Source organism: Seriola lalandi, unplaced genomic scaffold (genome assembly GCF_002814215.2).
Source record: "Seriola lalandi dorsalis isolate HSWRI2012SDOR001 ecotype SW California unplaced genomic scaffold, Sedor1 jcf7180002054686, whole genome shotgun sequence".
NCBI lineage: Eukaryota > Metazoa > Chordata > Actinopteri > Carangiformes > Carangidae > Seriola > Seriola lalandi.
In genome coordinates, this window is record NW_019525239.1 from 1,407,692 (window position 1) to 1,428,952 (window position 21,261).

At 39.5% G+C, this 21,261-nt stretch overlaps 1 protein-coding gene across 8 annotated transcripts in view; it reads right to left on the bottom strand.

Annotated features, from left to right (window-relative positions):
• Nucleotides 1-883: 883 nt before the first annotated feature.
• rbfox1 (RNA binding fox-1 homolog 1) overlaps nucleotides 884-21,261 on the bottom strand; it is a 202,999-nt gene continuing 182,621 nt past the window's right edge. For 5 of the 8 annotated variants that reach the window (XM_087178384.1, XM_023422889.2, XM_087178385.1 and 2 more), the window contains 3 exons: nucleotides 13,780-13,855; nucleotides 4,597-4,674; nucleotides 884-3,981 (listed from right to left, as the gene is read on the bottom strand). In XM_087178384.1, the coding sequence (XP_087034510.1) occupies nucleotides 3,934-3,981; nucleotides 4,597-4,674; nucleotides 13,780-13,855 (202 nt within the window). In that variant the 3' untranslated portion in view covers nucleotides 884-3,933. Of the gene's footprint in view, nucleotides 4,675-13,779; nucleotides 13,856-21,261 lie in introns of all 8 variants that reach the window. The other 3 variants (XM_087178383.1, XM_023422891.2, XM_023422894.2) reach the window with 2 other exon arrangements.

The window sequence follows — 21,261 nt, forward strand, 5'->3', positions numbered from 1 at the left end:
TTTTGACTCAGTCCCACACACACACACACACACACACACACACACACACCCCGTCCTGCCGCCTGGAACAGCACCAAATGTGGATTAATCCATTGCTGGAAATAGTCCCAAAGAAATGATATATACTCTTATATATTTGTGAGCAGTTTTATAAAGATTTATGTCTTCAGTAGGAGCCAGTAGGTGAAGCTGAGCTAAGGTAGGGATGTCAGATGTCAAGTGCTTGGAGATGGACTCACACATTGGTCTTTTAAAGCATATAGAATAATATAGAGCAATATGCAATATGACACAAGAGGAAGTAATGTTGTAGTCAATGCTCAACCTAGTTCCTACGCTCGGATCACAGCCGTGCTGATGTTCAGTACATCGTAACCTCCGGTGTGATCTTGCTTTTATACAACAGTTCTACGAGCGCCATATTAGTTATCTAAGCAACAACAGATTTTTTTGTTTATTTTGCAACTGGACTGGTACTGGACTGTTGCTAAGCAACACATACACATTTCCCTGACCTGAGGATGTGATATGAGCGCACCTGGAGGTGTGTGCTGAAGTATCCAGACTTCTTCCCTTCGTCCTCTTCTGACGACCAGACATCATGTGATTCTAATGTTATTTCTGGATGTGTGCAGTATAATCATCTTTGCAAAGCTTGTTACAGTCTAAGATAGATAGCGACCGTTAATGTAACGCTGATTAAATAGAACACTTATAAAGCGGAGTGATACATGTCGTTAAAAGTCCCAGTGCTGTTATACTCTATTATCAGCACTCATGGAATGACTCTCATCCAATCAAAATGATCAAATAGAACAGCACAAAGAGCGTGCTCGTCTTTCTTTGAGGATCCTTTATCCGACAGGAAAGAGATTAGAACATCTTGAGAAAACAAAACTTTATTGATGGTTATTGATTAGTGGAAGAACCATAGTACATGCACATACAATGAGTAGGAAGTAGGAAGCCTTGTTTTGAACCACAACACCTACTGGAAGCAGAGCTTGGATAAAGTAGTTGCGGAGTCAGACATTCAGCATGGTGAGGACTCTGAGTCATCCAGTCTCCAGTCCTCACACACAGCACACAGACGACGGTTTGAACCGGCCGAGCCACACGGGCCACCGCGGCTCTTACTGCTGCCTTTTTTTTTTTTTTAATAATGTGATGCATCTGAGAGTTGTTCCTATCTAATTCATTATAAATACAAAAAAGGAGAGATATGTAACGACACCACTAATTGGGAATAGTTGTAAACAGAATGTGGTGCGGGAAGCGGCCCGTAGGCTGGCTTGCAGTGCAGCCGTAGCCGAGCTCCCGTCGCCCGTGTAGCGCTTTTCAAATACACTACAGATTTATTCCATTAACTTCTATTTACATCAGAGATAAGCCTGTTCACAAATCAGTTATTTCCCATATTTATTTATGTATTGTAATATTCAAACAGTTAATTTTTCAAAGAGTAAAGTCTGAGTTCTAGAAAATAACAGACAGGATGTCACATTAAGAAACAAAAATCTGAACTGAAAAATTACAACTACAGCACTGATATGTGTCAGGTTTTACGTGAAAATTACAATGTGCAAAACGGTACAGCCGACCAGAAATAAAAAAATAACAATGATAATAAAAGATGAGAGTATCTACACGGTGATTACATTATCTGTAAAGAGTTAATAAAAATCAGAATATGATTTGATAGAAAATGAGATAGCTCGCCCTAACAACTGATCTACTCATCTAAATCTAAAACATTATACCATTGTGTATTTCATATAAGAGAACATCTTCACTGCACAGTTCAAATATAATACATTGTTGGATTATTATACTTTACCCCCCATAAAGTTTGATTATGAAAGAAAAAACAAAAAAATAAACAAAAAAAAAAACAAAAACAAAGGCAAAAACAAAATTAACAAAATGATAAAATAGACCCAGCGGCTTCGGCCACTGCTTTATATATTTTTTAAATCTCTCCTGTAATATAAAAATTATCAGTTATACCAATGAATATACTGGAAGTTTATATAAAAAACATCTACGTCTGGTTGGCCAGAATTCAGTGATTAAAGTTTGACCTCCTTCCCCCTAGAACCTGACGTTTACCTGTCGTGTGTTTTTTTTTTGTTTGTTTGTTTTCACCTGGCCCTAATTTTTCTTCACGTCTAACCAAGAAATTAAATGGTTGAACAGTTTAGTTGCCATGGCAATCCTTTTTTTTTTTTTTTTTTTTAATTTTTTTTTTTTTTTTAACTTATCTCATAATTCATACCTATGTAGAATCTTATACACAGAAACACGCCAGATATGTCCACAGGAACCTTTGGCTTTAAGTGGTGTAAGATACAACCTCATTATTTAGTCAATAAATCTACAGCCTGACTCACAGCGGTCTCTCCCTGAAAAAGAAACTAAACTACACTGAGAGCAGCTCTGACTGGAAACAGCTGTTATTTTATTTAGAGATCATGACTTCATTATCTCGTTATCTTGAGAATACTTAAGGAAGAGCAGAAACACAGTCGTTAGAGACACAGTTTGTGTCGTTATAACAACAAAGACAACATTCACCAAACTTGAGACCTCATCTTGTTTATCTTGTATTTATGAGCGATTGTTATTATTAGTATTATTATCATTAGCCCGGCTAATCAATGTAGCCACAGAAACAGATGTTGTAGGTGTTTGTGGTGGTGGGATCAGATCAGAAGGGGCACGCTGACGTTTTGCTTATGTTAAATGTCTGTGACGGATGTTCCCAACCTTTTCCAGCTCATGGTCCAAATCCAACCCCGTAAGAACACAGAGGTCAAATAATGTCTTCTCAGAGCACTTTTTATTTGAATGATTATGATCAAACATTCAGGACTGAAGTGAAGCAGGGGAAGCTGTCTGAGCTCACATGTTGATTCTCCATCTGTCTCTGGACTTTCTTTTCCTTTCATTTAACCATTAGTTTATCAGTGACGGGCACGGCGAAGTATTAGGGCCACACTGACGAAAAAATGTGAAATTTCAAGAATAAAGTCATAATATAATGAGAATAAAGTTGTGATTTTAGGTTTTGTGTTGTTTTAGAGGGGAAATATCAGAAGCTTTAAAATGAGGGACGTGGAGCATCCTGTGAAGTTCTACTTTAGCTGGTTACACAAATAAGCAGGAACTTCATGTTTTGGCTCATCATCATCATCATCATCATCATCATCACCATCATCATCATCATCATCATCATCATCATCATCATTATCATCATCATTTTTATTAAACCTATTATTTCCTTTATAATTACATCTTTTCACCCAAAAATGTACAGTTTTTGCAAATGATTTGTCGCCCCCCTTGCAACACCTGCGTGAACCACCAGAGGGCCCCGGCCCACAGGTTGGGAACCAATGTGGTAAGTGTTCGTGGGAGTCAGATCAGATAAGAAGGGGCACTCTGACACGTGTTAATGTTTTGGTGTTGAGTGTAATGAATGTGCAGTGATAAGAAAACAAGCTGCTTAAACATGAAAAAAAATACATGTATTTCAAAATTATTATTCATTATATTATTGTATTTATTCATTATTATATTATTTAAAATATTATTATTCTTGATTCAAATATTAATTAAAATTATAATTTTCAGAATAAACGAGCTCATGTGAAAAAAAAACCAACGCCGAATGTTTGAAATGAAGAAATATGAAGTCAAAATGATGATTTGATTATATGATAATTTATATTAAATCCTCCTGTTGCACTTAATCCGGCTAGAATACAAGAAATGATCACGACTATGCAGATACTACATCGGATTATTATTATCTTGGTTCGGCAAAATACTTTAATTCTGAGTTCGTTCTCAAGATAACGAGACAGGAAGTCGTGATTTCAAGAAAAAAAATCAATCACTGCTGCTCTCAGCTGCTCTGACTCCAGCCGACCCTCAGAGGTTCAGAGAGGAACTTTTTGTCTTCTTCGCTTCCTCCCAAACCTACAGAAAAAAAAAAAAATCTATCATTGCTAAACTGACAGAGGAAGTGCCAAAGGAAGCTGGGAGAAGTAAAACAACAACACTTGACTGGCATAGTCACTTAAACACTCTTAGAAAACATAAAAACCCCAAAGTGTGACTATGACTTTATGTTACAGGGTTGGAGTTCTATACAAGCCCTAACAATTTGACTCTGATAAATATTCCTCTGTGTCCTAATCGTGACTCTAGCAGCTCTCTATTAGTACCATGGAAAAACCTCTACAGCTGATCATCTACGTTTAAATCTTTAGAAATTAAAAACCCACAATATCAAAATACACAGCACAAAATATCTGAGGTATAAGATGAAAAATATCAGCTGTCATTTTATTCTTATTCTTTTTTTTTTTTTTTGTACCTCTCTCTTAGGAGATGCTGAAATGATGCACAAACTGCATGTATTGCAATACCCGGGCCTCAGTAACGTCTCTCCTCTGGTAACTCTCTCTCTCATTCACTCACACACTCGCGCGCACACACACTTTCTTTCTGTCCTGTTGGAAGGTTGACTTTAGGTCGGAGGTGTTGCTAATAGGGTGCGAAGCGACTGTAGCCTCCTCGGTATATACTAGCCTGCAGAGAGGACAGCACCAGCCCCACATCGTCGGCGTGGCTCCGAGTTTTGGCATCTGTCAGCGGGGCGAAGGCGTTCTGCAACACACACATGCACGGACAAAAACAACACGCACACACGCACACACGCACACACGCACACACACACACACACAGGCAGATACACCCACGAGAAAATCCCAAAACACACACACATATTCATAAAAATACCAAAGTACACATAGACAAAGGCATGGAAACACACACACACACACACACACACACACACACACACACACACACACACACACACACACACACACACACATAAACCCTTGTTAGCCCCCCTTAGTCCAGCACAAACCACTACTAGAGGTTCAACATTACGTTACCGTCATTCCAGTGCAAACCCATGGGGGATGAAAAGACCCATGACCGCAGCAACCGTCATGCAGCAAGCACAGCGAGACGCTTCATGCCAGGGGAACATGCCAACTGCTACGTGAAAGAAACCCAGTCAATACAACCATGAAGAAAGAGGAGGAAGAGATGAATCAAATAAAATCAAGTCAGAAGGTTTGATCTGAAGCAGGATGTGGACCAGGGAGGGGTTAAATCTTCTAGATGGATCATGCTACCTCACTGGGTGGAGGTGATGGAGGTGTATTTTAAGACCCAAGCAGCGAGGACCCTACTGGAATTGTTTTGTTTTGTATTGTTCCTGAATGAATATCGCCTAAACATGCGCAAAATCTCATCAAATTTTGTGCATGCGTCAAGCCTGGTGAACATTTACATGGTTTATGGGTCTCACACATGGATGTGGCAAAACCTAGGAAATTTCAACAAAGTAGCCCTGACCCTGTGTTTCACCTACATCTGTGAAATTCAGTAGGCACATGTAACACTTGCACCCATAGCCTAACCCAACAGGAAGTCAGCCATTTGGTATTTACTCTTCAATTTTCGTGCCGTTTTTGTGAATTAAGAAAGTCATACTTTAATGAACTCCTCCGAGAGAATTAATCAGATTGACATCATATCTGGTCAGTCTCATCTTAAGAAACTTTTCAATGCTAAATTTTTTCAATGCTATAAAAGTTTTTGTTGGAGGACCTGCCTGTGGCGGTGTGGAGAATTTCTATGTTTGAGAGAGAACAGTTTCATCCGTGTGTGTCAAGATGTTTTTGACACACACTCAGGTGGATAAAACAGCGCTGCACTTCTTTAATGTTCCCAAAAGGGACAACAGGTATCACGGGTGCTAATGGAGGCACATCAACGGTCTCCATGGAAATAGTAGAATTTTACAGCTGTAAAATCTCTTCACTGCTGCATATGCCTCGGCTTTTTTCCTTAACTAAGGAAACATTCTGTGCAATACCCTTTGACGCCCTCAGCTAAGAAGAAATTAAACTTTAAGTGTCATACTTAAGTAAAAATCTTAAGGTATTTTGAGCAACTGGATAGATAGATAGATAGATAGATAGATAGATAGATAGATAGATAGATAGATAGATAGATAGATAGATAGATAGATAGACAGATAGATAGCTAGCTAGATAGATAGATAGATAGATAGATAGATAGATAGATAGATAGATAGATAGATAGATAGATAGATAGATAGATAGATAGATAGATAGATAGATAGATAGATAGATAGGCCTTTTGCCAGCACAGTTAGCATGTGTCGTAGAGACGGATGTTATCTCAGTAACGCCTTGACGGAACTTCTTCAAATTTGACACAAACATTCACTTGAACTGAAAGATGAACTGATTAGATTTTGGTTGTCAAATGTCAAAGGTCATAGTCCGTGTGACCCACACAAACACTTTCTAGCCATTAGTCAAGACTTCACACAATAATTATGACGAAATTTCACACAAATGGTTGATATTTTATACGACAGGGATGTAACCTGAAACTACTGACCTCTAAGACGTGTGGAAAAAAATTATTGTGTAACCAGTTATTTTACTGGATGTTTGTAAGATTAGTAGAAGTAGATGTGCAGTGATGGTGTCTGGATATCTATAAGTGAGATTCATGGGCAGTTAAAAGCTGCATGAAGTCGGAGGATGGTGTGGGACACTGATGGTTACTAGAAGGGGAGGCTTATTAGTGGCTATTTGTGAGACTAGTTAAACATCCCGGAACAGTGTCCACATGTCCCAGACTTATGTCTTTTCTTTGCATCTTAGTGTGAAGACGTGAGAATAAACTGTTTGGAAACCACAGTGAATAAAGGACTTCACTTCAAGCACCCACAAAATTTGTTTTCACATTTATTGATATTGTCTTTGTAAGTTCATTATTTATTAATCCATGTTATAATTAGAACACCTCTGATTTATTAGCCCGTACATTTGAGGGGAAAATATATTTCACATCAAACTATTTCTACCTGACACACAGTGAATTTGATTCAGTCTCATGTGACTGAACAGAAAACAAAGATACAATGAAAACATGTTTTATTCTCCCTGATACGATTTTATCCATGATCTCATGATCTGTATCATGGATCCCATAAACAGCTGTTTATGGGTCTTTTCTCTAGATCCGCTATTTTGAACTTGGAGGCGTATTGTTTTCGGGTGGTCTGTCCGTACATCCTTCCCATTCTCGTGGACACGACATCTCAGTAACGCCTTGACGGAACATCTTCAAATTTGACAAAAAACATTCACCTGGACTAAAGGACGAACTGATTTGATTTTGGTGCCTAAAGGCCAAAGGTCACAGTGACGTCACAAAACACTTTTAAGCCATTACTCAAGACTTCACACAGCATTTAAAACAAGCCTTAAAATGAGCTGTGAGGGCCTCTGTAACTTTGTGATGTCACAACAAAGCAGTTATCGCCCTCAGCCATGCCCCAAGCCCCGCCCACCTGGACCCACCATCCAACCTTGCAGGTATTTGGTTTCTCTGAGTGTTTACCTGAAATCTGCTATTTTACATCGCTCAGAAAACAGTCAGCCCGACCTGTTGTTACTAGAGCTCCAGAGAGAAGCCTGAGGGAGGAGATGTAAAACGTATAGGACCTTTAAGTGACTGGTCGGACAAAGGTAAGATTCAAAAAACAGAATGAAACCATTAGATGGGCGTGGCACCTTGACCTTATCTGATATGAGTGATCTGCAGACAGTTTGTGGATTAATCACACAGCAGCTGAGCCTGGATTTCTCTTCATTGTTTGTGATTAACCAGGAAGTTTCCCTCCAGTCCGCCCCGTTTCCTTATCCACTTCTTTATTCCCTCGCCTCCTCCCTGCGGCTGTGGCACCACGAGGGATTTAATTATCAAAATGACTAATTATTTCATTACCAGGGAGTGCAGGGTGAGGTGGTATCCACCAAATTAGAAATATAATAACTAACATGGACTGGGCTGCCAAGGCATGGAGACATTCATCACCTTTTACAGGCGGGATTAATGTGGCATTTGGACTGCCGTTAGCAGCACAGACAAATTCAATTAAGTTTAAGTGAGGAGATGTCAACGCTGCAGAAAAGCATGCACAGCAACTGAAGAAGAGATTGGGGTGGGGGAGGGGCAGTGCAGAGGAGAGACAGTGTGTGGAGATTGTGGAGTCCAGTCAGAGGAAATTAATGTATTATTAGAAATGCAATTTTTTTTAGTGCATGAACCAATAGACTAATGTTAAAAATAAAATGACATTAGGAAAAGGCTATTCAAACATAGATACACAGGCTGCATTGTCATGGTCAGTTCAAGTCTCCTCTGCCTTTGTCAAACACACGGTTTCCTGTTCTTTCATCCTTAAAGCTGACTGATGCCAAAATGTAATATCTCAATCAATCCAGCCAAAATATTGCAATATACGATATTATCAGATATCAGTTCAAGCCTAATACGTAGACAGCTGTCTTTAAAAATGCTTTAAGAATCAGTGATGGTCATTATGGATCCTAATTAAGACACAGTTTGTCATTACTCAGTTGTTTTTTAAGTCTTCAGGTGAATACTGTGAGCTTTATTGGCACAATCCTTACAGGGTCAGTTTGGATTGGTTCAAATCCATTTTAATACAATACTGACACATGCACTTGGAAGAGTTGCTTCGGTCCATGCTGCCTGTGAAGTCACTCAATTGTAAATTCACAATATAAGGTTTCAGCAGTCTGAGTGAGTCAAATGAAGTGGTAGCCTTCTTTATTTCCATGAACAGTGCTCCCTTTCTAAACTATAGCAGAGATACTATGATAAGGATGATATAGTTGCAACTAGAATTAAGATCTAGTCCCCAGTATCCCATGGATTCACAAAAAAGTAGTAAACATGAAGTCAGTAGCTGCTCATTTATAGCCACTACTGACCACAAACATGACAGCAGATTATAAATCTTGTTTCCATTATTCACATTAAATCAGTTTCAAGGGAACCTCCCAATTACTAAACGTTCACTCTATTAACATTTTAAATTTATCAACTTAAAGGGACCTATACCTTCCCATTTCCAGCTGTATAGTTTTGGCTGACTGACTGACTGATGATATTTCCACCACTGGTCAGCACAGTCTACCAAGCTGCTCTGGTTTCCTGGCTGCTCAGGACCTGCAGGGAAGAGGAGGAGCGCTTCCAATACACTGAGCCTCGCCTCCATTACAGCAAATAAACTACTTTCATTCCATGTATCATTATTTCTAAAGGAGGCAGAGGAACAACTAAAGGGAGGGAGAGAGAGAAGTCATCGGTGATGAGGCTTCATATTAACGACTATGATCAACTCTACATATCAAACAGAGGGAGTTAGACATAAAGACCTGCCTCTAATAAAAGTCTGTTAGGTTCTGGAGTTGAAGAAAATAAAGGCTTAAAAAAATAAGAAGTAAGTAATTGTGTCTGTTCTAACTTTCTCTCTGAGTGATCACGTTACAGTAAATCCAGCTGAAATCACAGCTCAGTCTTTGTCTTTCATTTATTTGTTCGGTGACGTCAGACGACATTGCAGTTATGAAATCAGGATTTGACCAGAGGTGGTCCAGACATGTACTTGGTTTTATTATTCTAAGACTCCACTCGAGCAGCTATGCAGGATTCAAAGTTCAGATAAAATCCTTATTTATCTCAAACTGCCTGTTATGCAGCCCCTCAGTTCAGCCTCTGACTGAAACAATGTTAGCTCAGGCCTCCTTAAAGGCCCACTTTCTTCTGATTGGCCGAACAGCAAGAAGCCTGCAGAGGGTACTAGAGCAACGAGTAACTAAAACTAAGTGACAGAACATAAGTTATTGGAAATGGCAACAACAGGACGTCTCTGTTTGGGAAATATTATTGCCTGCTTACTGTGTGAGCTAATGGTCATGGAAATGTCTGCTGTCAGGAAACACCAAAGCTAACGTTGCTGGTAAAATGTTACTTTGCTGTCGCCAAACAACTGAATAGTGAACCTGCACCGTGGGTTAATTGTCTCCCGGAGCACATTAAGTGTCTATAATACTGCTCAGGTAGATTGTTCTGGGAGAACGAGCTGAGCTTGGAGCAGATGACTGTATTAACAAATCAATCACCTTGCAGGAAGTAGAAAAAACACTGGAAACGAGTTGAGAGCAGACTGACGCCTGAGCCTCTGTCTTGTGGGAACTTAACTTTTACATATGTTTACCTCATCTTTGAGCATTTCTGCTCTCTCAGCTAACAGAAGGGTACACATGTTAAAAATGATAAAAGCTGAAACTGATTCGATTTGATGAATAATATCAAAGGATTCAGTTTAATTTCGCTGATTTTTTACTACAGGCACTGGTCAAGAGGTCAAGAGGTCAAGAGGCTGTTTACTTTTGGAAGGTCAACAGCTCCATATCATGTTATTTTACCGATTACACCTAGAGTAGTGTTTCTCAAACTGAAAGACCACTTAACCACTAAAATAAAACTCATGGACCACCTAATGCTGGGATAGAGAGTAGGGATATTACATGTTACACAACATCCAACCAGCCAGCAAACGATCCAGAACCACGCTGCTCAGGGGATATGCATATATTGTGTGCGCCCTAACCACTCTGCTATCTGTTCACCTTAACTCAGGATAGAGTTTTGATTATTAGCAAACCCTGCACGGCAACGGATGTTGCTATTTATGTAGCATCAGAATTATCACACACATATGAACAACATAAAACAAACTGTAAACTGTCATAGCAACGTGAGCAGACAGTGTCACAGAATAGTTGGTTACACTGAAGTCCAACTTCACTGTAAAACAGCCAATTCATACAGGCCTAATAATGTTTGAATTTACATGTGAGTTTCTTTAATATTGAAAACAACACACATACATTTCTCACACAGGGAGAAATTTGAGAAAAACATGATATTCTATCTGATTTACTCAAGGACCACCAGGTTGCTTGCGGACCAAGGACCACTCTTTGAGTAAGGCTGACCTAGAGTGAACCCTGACCCTGCTCGCTCCAAAATACTGCCATAACAGGCCATACCAACACAGGATACAACTGCTAATTTCTAAAGCCTCCTTCCACTTACTCACCTTGTATCCTGTCGCTGACCCACACCCAACCCCTAACCATTTACTGTGGTGCCCCCTGCTGGTGCCAAGATCATGTTATGACCATGTCCAGGTCATGTTTTTTCTTTAATGTTACTTTGGTCTATTTGTTAATTTATTTTGCCTTACAGGCAGTAAGAAAATTTAAATAGCTTCTATTCTATTATTTATTTTGCTGTTTTTGACGATGAAATATCTCTGCTTTAACTGCTTGGATGTTGTAAAGAGTCTCACCTAGTATATGTGGAGCGTCAGTGTGGATGACTGAGCCAGCACAGTGTTTAGGTGCAGTTTTAAACCAGAGTTATGGTTGAACTTCTAAATACTGCTAAAAGGACCATGTTTATTTTGCCACGAGGGGGGCTTATAATGCATCTGTAACCAGGGGCTCATTGTCTTATGATTGATCCCTGTATTTACAGTAGATCTGTTGTCAGGACACAACATTCGCAATTAACCTGCGAACGACTGCCAGGATGAAGAAAAACCACTTGACTTGGCTAACTCAGACTGCTGTAGGATCATATGAGCTTCAGCTGAATGCATTATTGCACTGTATATGTTGTTCTCCGTTGTTTATACTGAAGAGGATTACTCCACCTCCAGCATGAAGGAACGACTGCAAAAACCAAAAACAGTTTCAGTGTGTATGTGGCATGTAAGCAATGTATTAAGGCAGACTTGATATCAGTCGCGACTAGGGATGGGTACCAAAACCCTGTAGTAAACAACATATTTAATGACCATAGTATGGATGAGACGTTATCAGTTCTCTCAGTACTGGAGAAATGAAGACATTGGATTTACTTTGTTCCTGTTTTTTTGTTTTTGTTGTTGTGGGTGTGTGGGTGGGGACTACTGCACAATAAAGATACTGTCAAAGAAGTCCTGTCGTTTTTTACATTTCCATCATTACAATTTCCACCTATAGTAGTGATTTGTTCAAAACAATACAAATTCGTACAAAACAGTACCGATAAGAGGACCGTTAAAGTAACGGATTGATAAGAGTAACATTGAAGTACCGGATCGATAAGAGTACTGTTTAAGTTCTATATCGATAAGAGTACTGTGAAAGTACCAGATTGATAAGCAGTATCAATAAAAGAGGTCGTACTGTTAACATCTTAACGTTACCCGTCCCTAGTCATGAGCAGATCCACACAGAGAATGTATCTTTGGTCCTCACTGCCAAAAGAGTATCAATGAAGTGTCTCTCAAAAGCAATGCAGCAAAAAGTAAATGTGATGCTTCACTATGCCACTAGTTTTATACCTTACATATGTGAATGTGTCTTTAAATGAATGCAGAGCACACAGGTAATGGCAACTAGTTAAATATTTGTTCAAACATGTATTGTGGGGATTCTGCTGCCATAAAGAGGTGATCAGTGTTTTAATGCTGCTCAAATTTCTCACTGTAGCAACTGATTTACCTCAAAGGTCCTTGTTTAGGTGTGTGCAGGAGGTGAAGGTGTAGCCATTGTTGTTTAGTTAACTGTTCCTTTTTTAGATAACATTTGTTACTGCAAAGAGGAGATTGATCTCTCTATATATAATGGTAATTTATCATATATATATATATATATAATAGACATTCCACATCTTTATGCTGCAGACCTTATTTCAGGTTGTGAATCACTCAGGCTTATATACGACTTGATACTTGCAAATGTAAAAGGGATTTGAAAGGATTCTGATTTAATAAGCAAACAGAACTGGATTTAGATTTCATAAAATGCTATCCCCACCCTAAAGGATAGATTAACCAAATGGGCCTGTTGGGCACAAGCCAGTGGGCCGGGAGGTTGTCAAAGAGCTCAGTCAGAAGTAGTACAGTGTGGTCCAGTTATCAGGACATCACACTTCTCTAGTTAAAGCCCATGAAAAGCGGTTCTGGCCTGTTGTTGGGTTTCATTTTCAGTGGGAGCAATCTGGACTCCATCCTGGTTGTGGAACAGTGGACCAGCTCTTAACCTGCGAGGATACTTGGAGTTCGCTTGTAGATTGTAGCTGTAGGGTGGGTGCTGTTGTGGGGTATATGGGGTGTCAGGGCCTTATATATATATACAAAAGGAGCATGTTCTCCGGCTGTACTGGGCTCAGCCAGGGTTGTAGCAGATACTGTTGTTCTGATGGCTTCATCAGACCACAACCTGCGGCACAGATACATGTTAAGGAGTTTATGCGATGTACCACACTGTGGTGGTGAGGAGGAGAGGGTCGATCCAAACCTTACCTACGGTCATGAGCTTTGTGAAGTTACCAAGACAACAAGGTCACTGACACAAAACAATCGTAATGATTGTCCTTCACAGAGTGTCTGGGCTCATCCTAAAGGACACTGTTAGGAACTGGACAGAGTCCCCAACTGGGGTGATGATCGACTGCTATCAAGGTCTCGTTAGTTCGTTCCACTTGAATGTTAGTTTGTTGAGGTCTTCATTGATAGTCTGACTGCATCAAGGTAAGATGTTCATTTACTTCTAATGCTGGTTACCGTGGCGTTTGATAGCCCTGCCTTTACTGTGCTTTTTACTGTTTTAATATAAATATAAATAAAGACTTTATACATTTTGCAAATGAGAGGTGGAATGATGGATGACATGAAGAGGAGAAGGGGTGCAGAGAAGAGGTGTGTGGCAGGCAGGACACTCTTACCATGGCACCAACGCTGTATGTGGCTGCTGGAGTGAGTGTGTGGTTGTAGGGGTCGGCGGCATATACTCGTCCATAACTGTAGAAACACATGAGACAACAGAGGATGGTTAAGTCAGTTTATGTCCTGAAGACTGCACACGACTACTCACTAGTTGCTCCTTCATTCACTCACCAACGACCTGTGATACACAGCGGGATTCATTATCAATATAGAAGCACAAAGACGTGTTAGTATTGATCTTTATCCTGGCGACAAAAAAGTCAATACAAATTAAATTCATAATGTCAGTGAGAATTATCGTCACGTCTTTAGACTCTTCCAGCTCATTGTTCGACGTCATGTTTATTTACATTTAACAGAAACCTCCATCTTTCGCTAACCGCAGAGCAGGCTCTGGATCTAAACATGGTCTCTGGTGTGACAGCCTGTAATCCTCCCCAGCCACCTCCCGGATGCTCCGCTGGCTTTGATAAATGTGTCGCTTCATTCATTCAAAAAATACGTTGCCTCTGAACATGATCCAGCCAGAGATTATGTTTCCAACAGAACAAATCTGTTGCACTTTGGTTATATAAAACCTACACAGGGCTGCATTCATATAACATCATTTTATCAGTAAATCATCATTTCAAAAACAAACTGTTTTATGATCTGACTCCTCAATAGTTATGGTATGGATAGGTTTTGGCACAAACACGTCTAAGTTAAGGTTAGTTAGGTTTAAGGTTAGTCTTGTTTTACAGCTGGTAATGGGGTTCTGTATCTTAGAGCCACTAGCAGACTAAGAATTAAAAGTCTCGAGGTCGAGGAAAGGTCATTAAAGGTCATTAGAGATGAACTCACCCAGGCTGATAATCTGACTTGTCCTGTGGAGCAGTGATGTGCTGTATCACCATAGTATCACACTACAACAAACAACAACAAACCACATCTGACTTCACCCAGCTGTGAGCTTCAACAGACCTACATCCTTCAACCCACTGACACAGTGTTTTATCTGCCTCTGGAGAGCAGGGTGAAGTTACTTTTTAACAGTAACAGTGTCATCTGCCTCTCATATTAATTGTGTTTGGACACTTTTGAAAAATTAATTCTTTATAATGAGGAGGCAGACAACCACTCTAGTAATAAATCATTGAACTCTAAAGGGCCAGTGTTTGTTTTTCTGTCCTGAAATGACTCTTCCTGACAAACAGAGGTCATTCTCTGGGGAGATTTAATGCTCACAGCATTTAAATGTTAGAAAGTGGGTCTCAAAAGTGTGAATGGTTCATCCTCTGGGGAACATGAAGGTATTCACTAAATGTCATGAGTCAATTGTGAACAATAATAATGATTTCAATAATAATTTAATAATAATTCAAATAATTAGAAATCATCCTCAAAGGAACATTATTATCCACCGTCAGCTCTAGTATAGTTATGGAGATGTGTGTGGATCAGATTGTTGAGTGGACCATTTTATTTGTCCACCTCCTGTGTACAGACCTATTTACTTTAACAATATCAAAGGTTGTGATTAAAAAGTCTCAGCAGCAGAGGTATGAGCTCAGAAAGGAGAGTTTTTATTTCTTTCAGTGAAAGAAATGAAAATCACAAAGCTTCTTGAAAATAGACTAAATATACAGACAATCAAAGAATCAATGAGAGCTATATATAGAAGGAAACAGACAGCAGCAGTGATTATTATTTGTGAGCAGCCATGCCTCCCCCCTCTTCCCCTTTCTCCCCTCCTTGTCCTAGCCCAGTTACGATAAGGGCCAATCAGGGGGCCGGAGCCTTTGCCCATAATTGAGCGGCATAGCAGCCCAGTGGTTGAAGCGATTAGAAGTTAATCCCAATTAGTTTTGGACATTGCTATTCACCACACAGCCCCCCCCAACACCCACTCTCAACCCAGCACGGCGTTTGACCTATCTTATCTCACAGTGCAGAGCCCTAACCCATGATCAGTGTGTGTGTATGAGTGTGTGTGTGTGTGTGTGTGTGTGTGTGTGTGTGTGTGTGTGTGTGAGTGACAGTGCATAAGTGAGAGTGTGTGTTAAGCTGCAACTGCAACACAAATTTAAATGCAATTTGAGTCAAATGCATTTTTAAAGTGACCCTGAGGTGAAAAGATAAACAGGGAAACATTTTCAGCAGCTCTACAAACGCTCAGTGAAACGCACAAGGTTTCAGGACAGAGTGAATATTTAGGGGGAGAAAAAAAAGATATTTATACATAAAAATGTTTGGCAGCTGTGATATTGTCTTTCAACCATTTGAAGTGCTGCAGTCAGATCACCTTCAACTGCATGTTCCTCTACCGTTTTGCAAGCGTTTCAAGCGTCATCTTCGTGAGAGAAAGATGAGAAGATGGAAATGAGTCTCTAGCAGTTCTGTTGCACTTGTGGTGCTTTAAGCTAAATGCTAACATCAGCATGCTAATGCGCTCACAATGTCAGTGCTAGCAGGGGAACATGAACGACTTAAATTAAGCACGATGGCACTGGATGAAAAATCATTAGGGTTCAGCTTCTGAGCACCATGAATGTAGTAACCAGATTTAATGTGTTATTTAATGCTGCTGAGATACAGTATGTCAGTTGTACTTAAGTGGTGGACTAAACAACAGACATTGTCATCCCTGGAGCCACGCATCCCATCACGGTTAAAAATGTGCTCGATTAAAGCGTTTTATTGTGAGTCTGTAGTGGGGCAGATTTTGGCAGGGGCATTGAAGCTTAAACACAATAAAACTTTCATTACAGTACAGAAGAGTTGTGCAGATTCAGCCTTGTCTCTCATCCTCATCCATCTCTTGATCCCTCGGCAAAAAAATGTCAATACAACAAGAGATCAAGCGCCACGTTTAAGAGTGCCAGAAGAAAACAGGTATGCTGCTCTACCTGCCAGGTATTCTAACATTATCCAGCCCCTTCCTTCACTAACCTTTAGGCAATTGCCCTTTGGCTCATGGCTGGTGGTTTGGTTGTGGGCAGGCCGCTGTACTTTATCTTAGCTGGGGGAGAGGTTTCTAGGTGAGGAGGCTTTCTTTGTTACTGTACGCTCAGACAGAAAGTGGCCAGAGTGAAAATAAAAATAGTTCAGGCTGACAGCTAGCAGGTTTGACAAAATGCTCTTTTGCATGCTATGGTGTTAGTTAGCATGCATTTCCCTCCTGTTTTCACAGGATATATTAGCGACTACACTTCACCAACTCACCTGGAACAACTACAGTGTCAGACACCTATAAGTTTTATTTCAAGTTTACACGGATGGGTTCTCTAGTGTTCTCTAGAAATATCGCCGAACTGCATCATAGCTCGTTACACTAAAGTTGCCTGAACATTTTTGCCAAGAGAAACTGGCTCACATAGAAAATGAATGATTTCCAGCCACTTTGATGTTCTTGCCGTTACGTACAGTTAATGGGAGTCATGCCGTACATACCCACAACATAGATTTAGATTAATAGTTGGGAGTCAGACTTCACCTACTGATGTCACCACTGTAGTGCTAGACACATGTTATTTTACATGATCAAATGCACCAACGCACCATATTAGAAAGTTTCTACAACACAAGGAAAATAATTTGGCATTAAGAATATTTCGGGAAGGGTTCCAGAAATAAATCTGAAAGTATTACATAAAATTTATCCAACAAAAATGTAACATTTCAAGATTTTTGAATAACAAATGTTCATAATTAACTAAATGGACTTTTTGTAAGACTTTGAAAGTTAGGTATTATGCAAAACAACACGTGATTAACATTGAAGATAAACATATTTTCACTTACTTTAATGTAAGGATAAAAATTTATGCATTATTGTTAACCTCCTGATTTTACTAGGGACATTTCATATTCATAAGGCAAAATTTCTTATATCAAGTCCCACATTTAATTTGTGTCTAATTGATCTTGAAGAAGAAGTCCATGTCAGCAGTTACTATCTATTCTGAAATGTTTGTCTGAAGAAGTCATCACTTAAATTATATATTTTTCCTATTTTCATATTTATATGTTTCATCTTTTTTTAATTAAATGTAAATAGAATTCTAAAAAAATTTAAACAATATATATTTTACATGATCCGTTTGTGGTTAATGTGCTGGAGCTGGTTCTTAATCAAACAAGAGTACGGACAATCTGTGGTACCATCCAGGTCCAGACATAATGGTACCAAACCTCACTTTGAAATGAAGAAGTGACCGAACGCTGGAATGTTCAACACAATGGAGGAATGAGTGTATTTTGTGGTATTTTAAAGTATTTTAAAGTATTCAGATGAAAAGATAATCTAGAGAAAAGCATATCTCCATCTCTGCTCTATCCAAAGAGGTGTTAAGACGTCTGTTTCCTTTTATAAGCAAATTAAATCAAGACGGACATAATAAATGGGCTTATAACAAATGTAGATATGCAGATAGTTCCTAATTCTGGAAAAGTTCCTGCTCTGGTAAAGGGCCAAGAGGTCTGTGCTCGTTCATGTGCAGCATGTGTGTAGTAATTTGTGAACTCTCATAATGTGCTTGCATGAGCGAGTCGGCACGAGTCAGGCCGGGTCTGGTCAGGCTTCATGAAAGCAGCTGTTGGTGCGTCCCCTCTGTGACCCTCATGCCACAAACATGACCCACATGGTGCCAGCGTGGCCCCTGCACAGATGGGCCCTTCAAGGCTGCACAGGTACACAAGCAAAAAACTCAAAGGTGCACCAGATCAAGGTGAAACATCCAGACAGTTGCTCCTTTAAGCCTTTGCTCACGGTTTGAAGCTCCATTATTTGACTGTTTGGAGGCAGCAGAACAAGGTGAAAACGCAATTTCTGATGAATTGTAATGTTAGCAAACATTTGCTCATTTACACATCCGATAGGCACAAAGCAATATTACCATTGCTCAGATGTTTTTTTTAATGTCCAACTGCTGAATGAAAAACATGGCTTCATCTCTGATCAAACGTGGCACCGGTGTGATCACCTGTAACCACACCTGACAGTGATGTCACGGTGAACTGACACACTCTGGAGTACAGTTCTATCACCGCAGCACAGTTAGAAGTCAAACCACTGGAGGTCAGCAAACAGGATTAAGCTGAATTGCTCTTTAAAGCTCAAAGAAGCCCATTCACCTGTTCGCCCACTGCATTTAACTCAGCACCTGTATAAAGGTCAGGCAGCATTCAAGTTCCCAAATGATCACTACCACACAATAATCAACTGTGCATAAATCTTTGATAATGTGGTACATAGTTTATAAGTTATAATACGTTAAAATCAGCGGTGGCTGGTGGCTAAAAAAAACAGAAGATAGGAGGAAAATCATCTCACAGTGTCTTGTTATTTTACAATAATTTCTCTGTAGCTCTACTTTTCTAATGTTCAACAAAAATAAATAAATAAAACAACACCTTCTGATTTAACTAGACCAGTTACAGACCTGGTACATGGCTGAACTGTGTATGGGTGCAAATTGTGAAAAGCATGTTAACAAAAGAAACACCAACAAACGAGACAATACTCTTATTGTCTCTTATTGTGGGTTTCTTCCCACTGAAATGCAAGAGGGTTTTCACTTTGAAACAATTACAGGAAGTGTTGAGTTTGTATTAACATGCAATGCAGTAAATTCAACAGGGCAAACGAGAGCTGATCAAAACAAGGCTTCGTACCAAAATACTGCTCTGACCTATTCTACGTATCAAACAGAGGGAGTTAGAAATAAAGAGCTGTTACCCTCTGTAGTCCAGGTAAATAAAGGCCCCGCCCACTTTTTTGAGGAAAAACAGGAGTTGAAAACCACCAGTTCATCACACTCACATACAGTGGTAGAGAACGGATGTTCAGATTTTAAAATTATGATTGGACCAATGCTAATGTTAAAACTGTGGTCAGGTTGTGGATTGGTCAGGGAGGACGTCCACCATTGGAGCCTCAATTTACGTGTTTTTGTCAATAGAGATTAGCATGAAAAAAAAAAAAAAAAAAGTACATTAAGTTCACATTAACCATTTTTTTCAAAGAAGAGAGAAAAATGATTTAATTCTGAGATCTGGTTTATTACAACCAATTACTCCTTTTTATGTTTTGATTTCCTTGTTGTGTCTCAAAAATAGAGGAGGAGCAACTTCCTGTGGTTAAAAGATGCAAACACCAATTTACTCCCGATGTCTTTGCAGTATATTTCAGACACCATCTGGTAAAAGGGTGAGGGTCATTATAATGACAGACAGTTTTATCATGAAATATAAAATGCATGTAAGGGTAGTTGCATGTTTCATGTTTTAAAGAGGATAGTTTTCAATTGATTAGAATTTGAAGCATCAAGTTATTGCTCATTATTTAGTGTTCCTCATGTCACCTTGATTTATGTCCATGACTGCGTAACATGAAAGGTTTTAAGAAAGAGAGGACCGCTGCTTTTTCCCATTTCTCTGTTGCACATCTCTGCCTTCTGCTCTCTGTTCAGAATAACAGCTCTTATGCAGAGGAATAAATCTTCTCCACTTCTAATCTTGGCTTTCCCTTATTTCTCCCTTGGCAAAAATAGCCACTGTCATCATTCATGAGCATATAATACCTTTTCAAGTGAACCTGCTGTACAGCAACTAAGATATTAGCTGCTCTATTGTCTCGAGCCAAAGCCCTGTCTCTATAATTTTACATCACGCTCCTGAAATAGATGGATGTAGATGTATTTCTGTCATCCAACACCACTAATTCAAATCAGGCTTGAAAAAAAAAGGAAAGAAAAAGGTGAGGAAAGTGAGGTGGAAGATGAATAGATGAATAATAAATCAAAAAAGGACAGACATCTGCAAGTTCCATGCAATTATAAACTAAAATTACACACCAGTGCTTACTAATTTTGCACAAATTATTCATTGTGTTATGAATATATCTATTATTAACAGTTTCAAATATCATTTCAGCCCTAAAAACCACTGTTTCAAATCCAGTCTGGCTCCAACAGTGAGTCAATCCCCACAGACTCCCATGTTAAAATGTTCAACTTTACAGCAGAAATAAACATGTTTACAGCCTGGTACAAAAACAGTATTGGTCCCTAGAGCTAATTTCCTCCTTCATGACAACTGTACAGGGGGAGAATTTTTATATAATTGACCTGTTTACATTTTATAAACGTTCTGCTTAATGAATGACTTGGCCTCTTTGAGTGACAGGTGGGTGAGTGTATGTTTGCCACAAACTGGCATGCACCGAATTCTCGGCTCCAGATGTGCCCTGCCTCTTTGTCCATTTTTGGAGTTAGGGGCGGAGTCAGGCACTGCCAAGATGGCGACGGTGGAGCAGCTCACTATGAGCCTCAAACCTGCTCTTCACTGCGGGCCTAAGCCGGATTCCCACATGGCGCGCCATGGCAGTGACATGCGCCCTATCAGGTTCTAAACTGTATTTTTTTCTATTTTTGTGTTATTTCATCATTAATATTCTTATACCATGGGTTTTTTGTTTGTTGGTTTAGTTTTAAAATCTT